Raw genomic sequence first — 12,242 nt, forward strand, 5'->3', positions numbered from 1 at the left:
GCGGCACTCCAGGCCTTCCTGTCTATCACCAACTCCCGGAGTCCACCCAAACCCATGTCCATCGAGTCGGTGATGCCATCCAACCATCTCATCCTCTGTTGTCCCTTTCTCCTCCTGCCCTCAATCTTTCCCAACATCAGGGTCTTTTCAAATGAGTCAGCTCTTCGCATTAGGTGGCCAAAGGATTGGAGTTTCAGCTTCAACATCAGTCCTTCCAATGAACACCCAGGACTGAAGAAAAGGATTTATAGAGATGATTCTTGGGATTTCTGTTTCTTATATTGGCAGATTAGTAATTCAATCCAGCCCTTCTGCCTAAGAAAACTAACAATATTTGACGAAATATAAAATACTTCATGTTAAAAACATTAAAGATCTAACAAAACAGTGAGGAAATTCCTGAGATAAATTCCAGATGAGGTAATGTTTCATATACAAAGATAGGCATTCACATGAGAAGACAAGACACTATCAGCATAAGAAAAACTGACATACTGACAGTACCACAAGCAAACACCCAAGGAGTCCAGATGCTGAAGTTTTCCAACTTTAACCATAAAACAAATCTGCTTATAATGTTCAAGTACATCAAAATCAAGACTGAAACAAAATCATACAAGATATGGAAATTCCAGAGTATCCTGAGTTGTCTGAAACTGGTCAAAAGTCAAGAATTTTTTAGCTTAAATAAGAGAAGACATATGTAAGTCCTAAGAGTAATCATCAGTTATTTGAAAATGCACTTCCTATTGCCTTGATTCTGTGTTGCTCCAGAAGATAAACTAGAAGCAGTGAAAGAAAATAGCAGGGATGCAGCTTTAAGCTCAGCTTGAGAAAAATGTCTTCAATGACTAGAATTATCCAAAATATGCTTTACTGTCTAATAGAATTGAGACTGCTATCACTGTACATGATCATCTATATTGTTAGACAGTTGTGTCTATTTCATACTGAAGGATAGTCTACCTGCTTCAGCAACATACTAGACTAGAAGGGCACTGAAGTTTCTCCACTATGATGTTTTCATTCTAAGTACAAATTTAATAGAATCATAAACTAAAAATATTCTAAACCACTATATCCCAACATACAGTCTGAGAAAACACCAAGATTAATATATTATAGAAGAGTTTTAGAGTCACGAAATTTGGGAAACTCTGGGTTAAGCAAAGTTAAACAAGTTTCTTTGCTTTGACATTTCTCACGAACTTTAATGTGCTAATGTGCATCAAACATTAAGAGAAGGACTTCCCTCACAGTCCAGTGGTTAAGACTCCACATTTCTAATGCAGAGGACATGGGTTCCATCCCTGGTTGGTGAACTAAGATCCTACATGCTGTGCAGCCAATAAATAAATAAAGCATTCAAAAGAAATTTCTATGTGCAGCACAGACCATTGAAAAGCTTTTTTTCATGCTGCATATTTAGAAGACAGGTTCTGCAGAATACTTCTAAGGGACTGTTGGACTATATAATTCTAATCTTTATCTCCAAAAGATTTTTTTCAACTAGCCTTCATTCTGTGTGAAACATTAAAAGAATTGAGTTGAATAATACAACTCAAATTATACAAATAATTTATATAATATTATATATTATGTAATATTATATAATGCAAATTATACAAACAATACAAATGCAACTTATAAATTTTATTAAGATGTAACAATTAAAAAAACTGTCACAATAAGGTCTTCCCTTTTTCATAGATAAAGTATCATTGTTTGATTAGACATCTTACAAGTGATTTAAATGATCTAGCCCAAGTTCAGGCTCTAATGAGGAATCAGTAAATGTGGGAAAGAGTGGCTAGAGTTAAGAATGCCTCCTCCTAGTGACTTACCTAAATTCCCTTAACAATTTGCTACAGGCCCATGAATTTGTCTAAACATTTCTGAAAGCTATTTATAGTGAAAGCTGTTGTAACACTTGGAGAACTAAGTTCCCAAAGTTGCTTTTTATCTATTGCCTTGAGCAAGCTTCTTAAATTCAATATGCCTCAGGTTTTTTTTCATCTATAAAATAGGAATCATAATCACTAAGGTGCTGTGAGGTTGAATTAAAGGAGATAATCCCCCACATTTCTTGACCCATTATAAAAACTCATAACTATTAAGTATAATTTTATTACAAAAATAGCACTTTGTTTTTCTTTGATCTACAGTTATCTCCTGCTTCATTTGAATGATACGATATGTGTGAATTACCTAGCACAGTACTAGTAGTTAGTAGCAATCAATTAAAATGTTAATGAAGGGACTCATGGTCTTATATATAAAGCTACTCCTTAATCGATTATAAGGGAAGTAATTTTCACCTAACAAAAGCCTTTCATTCTGCCCTATCTCAACAAATCCTGAGTTAAAACATAGGAAATACTGGGTCATGGGACTAGGAATTATCTGGCATTTAATCTTTCATAACCACTTATGGCTATAATATTTATCAGCATCTGTATTCACATATGGTTGTTGTTGTTGCTCAGTCACTAAGTCATGTCCGACTCTTTTGCAACACCATAGACTGTAGCCCGCCAGATTCCTCTGTCCATGGGATTTCCCAGGCAAGAATACTGGAGTGAGTTGCCATTTCCTTCTCCAGGTGATCTTCCCGACTCACACATTGCTTGCACTGGCAGGCGGATTCTTTACCACTGGGCCATCAGGGAAGCCCTCCTTCATGGATCACAGCATTGTCATAGTGAAGGGGCTTGCATAACTCAAGAATCTATGAACCAAGCAATGCAAGGCCACCAAGACAAGCAGGTCATAGTGAAGAGTTCTGACAAAATGTGGTCCATTGGAGAAGGAAATGGCAACCCACTCTTGTATTCTTGCCTGGAGAACCACATGGACAGCATGAAAAGTCAAAAAGATATGATGCAGGAAGAAGTGACCCCTAGGTCCAAAGGTGATTAATATGCTACTGGAGAGGAGCAGAGGGCAATTACTAATAGCTCCAGTAAGAATGAAGAAGCTAGGCCAAAACGGGAACAATACTCAGCTGTGGATGTGTTTGGTAGTGAAAGTAAAGTTTGAGGCTCTAAAGAACAATACTGCACAGGAACCTGGAATGTTAGTTCCATGGAACAAGATAATTTGGATGTAGTCAAGCGGGAGATGGCAAGATTGAACACTGACATCTTAAGAATCAGGGAACTAAAATGGACAAAAATGGGAGAATTTAATTCACATGACCATTCTATCTACTACTGTGGGCAAGAATCCCTTAGAAGAATTGAAGCAGCCCTCACAGTCAACAAAAGAGTCCAAAATACAGTACTTGAGTGCAATCTCAAAAACAACAGAATAATGTCAGTTTGTTTTCAAGGCAAACAATTCAACATCACAGTAATCCAAGTCTATACTACAATCACTGATGCCAAAGAAGCTAAAGTTGACCTGTTCTCAGAAGACCTTTAGCACCTTCTAGAACTAAAACCAAAAAAAGTTGTCTTTTTCATCATAGGGGATTGGAATGCAAAAGTAGGAAGTCAAGAGATACCCAGAAAAAACAGGCAAGTTTGGCCTTGGAGTACAAAATGAGGCAGGGCAAAGGCTAACAGAGTTTAGACAAGAGAACACACTGGTGACAGCAATCACCCTTCTTCCAAAAACACAAGAGATGACTATAGACATGGACATCAACAAATGGTCAATACCAAAATAACATTAATTATGTTTTTTCTAGCCAAAGATGGAGAAGCTCTATACAGTCAGTAAAAACAAGAACTGGAGCTGACTGTGGCTCTGATTACAAGCTCCTTATTGCAAATTTCAGGCTTAAATTGAAGAAAGTAGGGGAAAAAATTAGGGCATTCAGGTATGACCAAAATAAAATTCTTTATGATTATATTAATATAGTGGAGGTGATGAATAGATTCAAGGCATTAGATCTGGTAGGCAGAGTGCCTGAAGAACTATGGACTGAGATATATAACATAGTACAGGAGGCAGTGACTGAAACCATCTCCAAAAAAGAAGTCCAAGAAGAAGAAAAAGTGGTTGTCTGAGGAGGCTTTACAAATATCTGGGGAAAGAAGAGAAGTGAAAGGCACGGAGAATAGGAAAGATATATCATGCTGAATGCAGAGTTACACAGAATAGCAAAGAGAGATAAGAAGGCCTTCCTTCAATGTAATACATCACATTAACAAATTGAAAGATAAAAACCATATGATTCTCTCAATAGATGCAGAGAAAGCCTTTGACAAAATTCAACACTCATTTATGATTATGCAAAACAGAAAAAGAGACACAGAAGTACAGAACAGACTTTTGAACTCTGTGGGAGAAGGTGAGGGTGGAATGTTTCGAAAGAACAGCATGTATATTATCTATGGTAAAACAGATCACCAGCCCAGGTGGGATGCATGAGACAAGTGCTCGGGCCTGGTGCACTGGGAAGACCCAGAGGTATCGGGTGGAGAGGGAGGTGGGAGGGGGGATCGGGATGGGGAATACATGTAACTCTATGGCTGATTCATATCAATGTATGACAAAACCCACTGAAATGTTGTGAAGTAATTAGCCTCCAACTAATAAAAAAAACAAAAGAAGGCCTTCCTAAATGAACAATGCAAAGAAATAGAGGAAAACAATAGAATGGGAAAGACTAGAGGTCTCTTCAAGAAAATAGGAGATATCAAAGGAACATTTCATGCAAGGATGGGCCCAATAAAGAATAGAAATTGTAAGGATCTAACAGAAGCAGAAGATATTAAGAAGAGGTGGCAAGAATACACAGAAGAACCATACAAAAAAGTTCTTAATAACCACAATGATGTGGTCACTCACCTAGAGCCAGGCATCCTGGAATGTGAAGTTAGGTGGGCCTTAGGAAGCATTACTATGAACAAAGCTCATGAGGTGATGGAATTCCAGCTGAGCTATTTCAAATCCTAAAAGATGATGCTATGAAAGTGCTGCACTCAATATGTCAGCAAATTTGGAAAACTCAGCAGTGGCCACAGGACTGGAAAAGGTCAGTTTTCATTTCAATCCCAAATAAGGGCAATGCCAAAGTACATTCTCACTACTGTACAATTGTGTTCATGTCACATGCTAGCAAAGTTATACTCAAAATCTTTCAAGTTAGACTTCAACAGTATGTGAACCAAGAACTTCCAGATGTATAAGCAGGGTTTAGAAGAGGCAGAGGAACCAGAGATCAAATGGCAAACATCTGCTGGATCATGGAGAAAGCAAGGCACTTCCAGAAAAACATCAGCTTTTGCTTCATTGACTATGCTAAAGCCTTTGACTGTGTGGATCACAACAAGCTGTGGAAAATTCTTAAAGACATAGAAGTACCAGACCACCTTACCTGCCTACCCTTATGCAGGTCAAGAAGTAACAATTAGAACCAAACATGGAACAATGGACTGATTCAAAATTGGGAAAGGAGTAGTCAAGGCTATATATGGTCACTTTGCTTGTTTAAATTACATGCAGAGTACATCTTGGAAAATGCCAGGTTCAATTAATCACAATATGGAATCAAGGTTGCTGGGAGAAATATCAACAACCTCAGATATTCAGATGATACCAACTCTAATGGCAGAAAGTGAAGAGGAACTAAAGAGCCTCTTAATGAGGGTGAAAGAGAAGAATGAAAAAAGCTAGCTTGAAACACCATTCAAAAAACTAAGATCATGGCATCTGGTCCCATCACTTCATGGCAAATAAAAGGGGGGAAAGTGGAAGCAGTGACATATTTTACCTTCTTAGACTTCAAAATCACTGCAGACAGCGACTGCAGCCATGGAATTAAAAGACTTGCTCCTTGGGAAAAAAAGTGATGACAAACCTAGACAGCATATTAAAAAGCAGAGACATCACTTTGCTGACAAATGTTCATATAGTCCAAGCTATGGTTTTTCCAGTAGCCGTGTATGGATGTGAAAGTTGGACAATTAAGAAAGCTGATCACCAAAGAATTGATGCTTTCAAATTATGGCCCTGGAGAAGACTCCTGAGAGTCCATTGGATTGCAAAGAGATGAAACCAGTCAGTCCTAAAGGACATCAATCGTGAATATTCATTGGAAGGACTGATGCTGAAGCTGAAGCTCCAAAACTTTGGCCACCTGATGCAAAGAACTGACTCACTGGGAAAGACTCTGATGCTGGGATGACTGAAGGCAAAAGGAGAAGTGGTCAGCAGAGGATGAGATGGTTAGATAGTATCACAGACTCAATGAACATGAATTTGAGCAAGCTCCAGGAAACAGTAGAAGACAGAGGAGCCTCACGTGATGCAGTCCATGGGGTCACAAAGCATTAAACCCGACTTAGCAACTGAACAACAGCAAATATTCACATATTAAAAACTGAATCTCAAGAATGTCCAGAGATTTGTTTAAGGTGTCCAGGAAACCATCAGTCAAGTAACAGAAAATATTGTTAAAATATCTCCCCTACAAATCTGGTAGACAGTGGCTGGGGATGAGAACTAATCCCTTTCCTGAAAAGCTACTTAACAACAAAAAAAAGGTGCCAAATTGACTTTTTGCACTAATAAACTATCAAAAGAAAATAAATATGAAAATATAAATGAAAGGGTTAAGACGAACCCTTTCCTTTTAACCCTACTTTAGGGTTAAAATAAACATTAGTAAGTATAATAGTGTTAGTCATTCAGTCATGTCCGATTCTTTGCTATCCCATGGACTGTAGCCCTGCAGGCTCCTCTGTTCATGGGATTCTCCAGGCAAGAATACTGGAGTGGGTTGCCATTCCCTTCTCGAGAGAGTAAGTAAGAAAATAATGCAAAAAAAAAAAAAAGATTTAGCTTAGCAATTAGAGAAAATTATTTTGACAAGAAGGTCACTCAGCAAGGCATTTGCTTAATAGTTACAATAGTCACCAAGCACCTTTATGAAAATGCAAATATATTTATGAACAGAAGAGCCAGGGTCCTATTTAAAGTGAGAGAAAAAGAAGAGACTCCAAAGTTCTTTGCAACCTTTTCATCTCGATACTATTAATGACGGTCAAACTAAATAAATTAAGAAAGTGATAAAGGCTAAAAAAAATTGTCCTTCTACTAAACCAGTGCTAAATGGTTTTATCTAGCAAAATAAAGCAAATGAGATATCCTTCTGCCTTTGTAATCTCCTAGTTTAAATATATTCTTTACTCTTCTTAAATAAATACATTTATACATTTTCATAATGCATTACTACAGACAACACAGACTAGCTGGAAACAGGTACTGTTTAACTTGGATCAAGAGGAGCTGGCAAAAGGAGTTTTCATTTACAATTAGGACAAACTTCCACATACCTTAAGCTTCAAGGTTTTTCTTTCTCAAATAATTTATTTTCACAGATTTATTTTCTATATTATATTTATAATTATGTTATTATGTATTTATTTACATACTTATATAGGGCATAATAACTTAAATGGTCAAAAGCTTATAAATTTTCTAGCCATTTCCTTATCAATAAGCCTTCTTCTGTTTTTCAGTCTCCCACTGGCTTTAAAACTAACTTCTGGCTTCATTCTTGTGAAGTATGCATTAGTTTCACAACCCAATCAAGTCAACTTCTGAATGGTGACATTAAGAAATGAGAGGACAGATGTGCTCGGATTGATGCTGGGTTCAGAAAATGGGATTATAAGTGAGAACAATGCCAAGGTAAACTAAGTCATCTTTTACTTACAGCTGACACGTGCTGCAAGAGACACATGACATCAATCATATCTGCGAGGACAAGGAGTCTGGTTACTGCAGCCAGCAAGGCACGGGCAGCCTGAACCACAGCTTCCCTTTTCGGGAGATAACAGGGGTCATCTGCAAATCTCTCAGCTGATACTTTCAGAGCTTCACCTGAAAGACACAACCCCAAATATGTTATATTTTAAGCTTCACTTATGCCTGTTGCAGCATTTATCATCCAACCTAATTCCAAGTACATTCCATGACTAAGCATAATATTAAAATACTGTCTCTTGACACTAGAACATCGTCTCTTAATAAAGAATGCACTTTCACATTGATATTTGTTTTTGATAAATGTTCTGGAGTTTAAGAAGCATGGTACCATTTTCCTGCATGAAAATTGTGTTCAATTGACTAGCAACATCTAATAAAATTGCTGTCAACTTCTGCATTTGCTGAATGTCATTTGCTGTGAAAGGTTTCATTACTAAGACTTCAATCAGAAACAATTTTGTTTATAAAGATAAGATAAATCTTCACTGAGTTACTTTCCAACTCAATGGATGTTAGAAAAGAACTAGCCTTTAAGATAGTAAGACAGCAGTTCTCTGATAAAAGTTTAACATAGGTAGATTTATTCTTAACTGTCAACATACTAAATAAACTATATCCTAAACTTAGTCATGGAAATAATATTCCACAGTTAAAGAAATATATTTCACTTGTTAGATAAATATACTCACTATTTTTCAGGTTTCTTTATTTAAAATATGTTCTTTATAAAAGTAACATGCACCAATTTATTCTAAAAACTTCACAGTTCAGAAAGGTGCAAAATGAAAAATCCCTCTTTACTCCACTCCATTAACATAATTGCTAAAGACACCATATCCACTATTTTTTAAATTTTTTAAAGTTAAACATTTTTATTATGAAAGCAATATGTGACTTGCTACTTTTAAATAATTCACCATACTAAAGAATATAGAGTGAATTTTTTGTTTGTTTCCATAAAAATCCCCAAAACAACCATTAAGTTCTTATACCTATCCAGAAATTTTTCTATGAATGTATGTTTTATGTGTGGCATATACATATATATGTACACTTATAAATACACAATTTATTTTATTAGTATATTCAGTCATATACATTCATATTATTTAAAAGATTTATATCATAAGAAAACATAGATATTATATGTTATAAAGGAAACATATAGAAGATATAGATTCAGATTCTTTTCATAAATAGTTTTATACTATAGGCTTCCCTTGTAGCTCAGTCAGTAGAAAATCTGCCTGCAATGCAGGAGACCCAGGTTCAGTCCCTGGGTCAGGAAGGTCCCCTGAAGAAGGAAATAGCAACTCATTCCAGTATTCTTGCCTGGAGAATTCCCATGGACAGAGGAGCCTGGCAGGCTACCATGGCGTCGTGAGTTGGACACAACTTAGTGACTAAACCACCACCAGCATTATACTATAAAAACCTTCTACATTCTTTTCACTTATCAATTTATTTTCTTCACATATTGGGATACAGATGATCAGGAGGCAACAGAGCACAAAACTTAACAATGTGGGCACAAGTAACTTAGCCTCTTTAGGTTTCATTTTTTTCCACTATAAGTGGTTTGTGTTCAGTCACGCAGACGTGTCCAACTCTTTGCAACCCCATGGACAGTAGCAAGTCAGGCTTCCCTGTCTTTCACTATTTCCCAGAGTTTGCTCAAACTCACATACATTGAATCAGTGATGTCATCCAACAATCTCATCCTCTGTTGCCCCTTTCTCCTCCTGCCCTCAATTTTCCCAGCATCAGGGTCTTTTCCAATGAATCAGCTCTTCATATCAGGTGGCCAAATTATTGGAGTTTCAGCTTCAGCATCAGTCCTTCCAATGAATATTCAGGACTGATTTCCTTTAGGATTGAATAGTTTGATCTCCTTGCAGTCCAAGGGACTCTCAAGAATCTTCCCCAACAACACACTTCAAAAACCTCAATTCTTAGGCACTCAGCCTCCTTAATGATCCAACTCTCACATCCATACATGACACCTGGAAAACCATAGCTCTGACTAGATGGACTTCTATCACCAAAGTGATGTCTCTGCTTTTTAATATGCTGTCTAGCTTTCGTTCCGGGGAGCAAGCATATTTTATTTTCATGGCTGCAGCCACTGTCCACACGGATTTCGGAGGCCAAGAAAACAGAATCTGTCACTGTTTCCATTTTTCCCCATCTATTTGCCATGAAGTGATGGGGCTGGATGCCATGATCTTAGCTTTTTAATGTTTAGTTTTAAGCCAGGTTTTTCACCCTCCTCTTTCACCTTCATCAAGAGGCTCTTTAGTTCCTCTTCCCTTTCGGACATTAGGGTGGTGTAATCTGAGTATCTGAAGTTATTGATATATCTCCCAGAGATCTTGATTCCAGCTTGTGCTTCATCCAGTCTGGCATTTCACATAATGTACTCTGCATATAAGTTAAATAAGCAAGGTGACAATATACAGTCTTTACATACTCTTTTCCCAATTTTGAACCAGTCTGCTGTTCCATGTCCAGTTCTAACTGTTGCTTCTTGACCTGCATACAGGTTTCTCAGGAGGCAGGTAAGGTGATCTGGAATTCCCATCTCTTGAAAAACTTATCACAGTTTGCTGTGATCCACATAGTCAAAGACTTTAACATAATCAATGAAGCAGTAGATGTTTTTCTGGAATTCTGTTGTTTTTTTTCTATGATCCAACAGATTTTGGCAATTACATCTCTGGTTCCTCTGCCTTTTCTCAATCCAGCTGGTACATCTGGTTCACCTACTGTTGAAGCCTAGCTTGAAGGATTTTGACCATTCCCTTGCTAGCATGTGAAATGGGCACAATTATGAGGCAATTTGAACATTGTTGGGCACTGCCTTTCTTAGGGATTATAATTAAAACTGACCTTTTCTAGTTCTATGGCTACTGCTGAGTTTTCCAAATTTGCTGGCAGAAAATCAGAGGTACCAAGAGAACATTTCATGCAAAGATGGGCACAATGAAGGACAGAAATGGTAAGGACCTAACAGAAGCAGAAGAGATTAAGAAGAGGTGGCAAGAATACACAGAAGAATTGTATAAAAATGTCTTATGACCTGGATAACCATGATGGTCTGGTCACTCACTGTAAATGTAGCTGATAATAGTAAGTATAATTTTTATGAAGGTTAAATAAGAGCAGTGTTTGGAACTAATAAGACTTGATTAGCTGTTTTGTCATTCTTTTTAATGCTTGAGTAAAGTTACATTTAATTGATATATTATAACTTACTTTTCAAGGCCTCCCTTTTTGTTAGTAAGGCTTTTTCCAGTTTTGTTGAGAAATAATTGGCATGTATCACTGTATAAGTTTAAGGCATAGAACATGATGGTTTGATTTACACATATTGTAAAAAATACTATCAGATTAAGTTCATCTGATAGTAACATTCATCATCTCATGTAAATAAAGGAAAAGAAGGAAGAAAAGGGGGAAAAATGTTCTTTTTGATGAGAACTCGGGATTTACTCTCTTATCAATTCTCCTTCATATAATACAGCAGTATTAATAATGTCATCATGCTGTACATTACATCTCTCATACTCACTTATAATGGTAAATGTGTACCTTTTGACCATATTTATCTAACTCCCCCTCCCACCACACTCAACCTCTGGTAACTGCAAGTCTGATCCCTTTTGTTATGAGTTTGGTCTTATTTTTGCTTTTTAGATTTCACAAGTAAGTGAAATCATAGAGCATTTGTCTGCCTTTGTCTGACTTATTTCACTTAGGATAATGCCTTCAAGGTCCACCAACATTGTTTTATATGGTAGGATTTCCTCATTTTTTGTGGATGAATAATAGTACACTGTGTATATGCCACATCTTCCTCATCCTTTCATTTATCAGTGGACATTTAGCTTGTTTCCGTGTCTTGACTATTGTAAATAATGTCCCTATGACCATGGGGATACAGATAACTTTTTGATTTAGTGTTTTGTTTGCTTTACATATATTAACAGAAGTGGAATTGCTGAATCACAGCATAGTTCTATTTTTAAATTTTTGAGAGTCCTTCACAGTTTTCCATAGTGGCTGTACCAATTTAAAATCCCACCAATAGTACACAAGGATTCCCTTTTCTCCACACTCACACCATTAAGCTCTTATCAGATATATGGTTTGCAAATATTTTTCTCCATTCCATAAATTGCCTTTTTACTTTATTGATGATTTCTTTTACTGTAAGAAATTTTTTACTTTGATCTAGTCCCACTTGTTTATTTTTCATTTTGTTTCTTATGCTTCAGGTGTCATATCCAAAAAAATCATTACCAAGGTCCATCACAAGATTTATTCTTATGTTATTTTCCTAGGAATTTAATGGTTTCAGATCTTACATTTAAATGTTTAATCCATTTTGAGTTAATTTTTCTGATTGATGTAAGATAGGAGCCCAATTTCATTCTTTCATATATGAAATTCAATTATCCCAGCACTATTTATTGAAGAGAGACATCACTTTGCTGACAAAGGTCTGTATAGTCAAAGCT

General features: G+C 36.6%; 1 protein-coding gene across 1 annotated transcript in view; it reads right to left on the reverse strand.

The window, feature by feature from the left end:
* The window catches only part of CTNNA3 (catenin alpha 3), a 1,844,203-nt gene that overhangs the window by 1,659,034 nt on the left and 172,927 nt on the right, over positions 1 to 12,242 (reverse strand). The window contains exon 5 of the mRNA XM_061163003.1: positions 7,670 to 7,836. Coding sequence (XP_061018986.1) covers positions 7,670 to 7,836 — 167 coding nt within the window. The remainder of the gene's footprint in view (positions 1 to 7,669; positions 7,837 to 12,242) is intronic.

This window comes from Dama dama, chromosome 15, assembly GCF_033118175.1.
Source record: "Dama dama isolate Ldn47 chromosome 15, ASM3311817v1, whole genome shotgun sequence".
Lineage (NCBI taxonomy): Eukaryota > Metazoa > Chordata > Mammalia > Artiodactyla > Cervidae > Dama > Dama dama.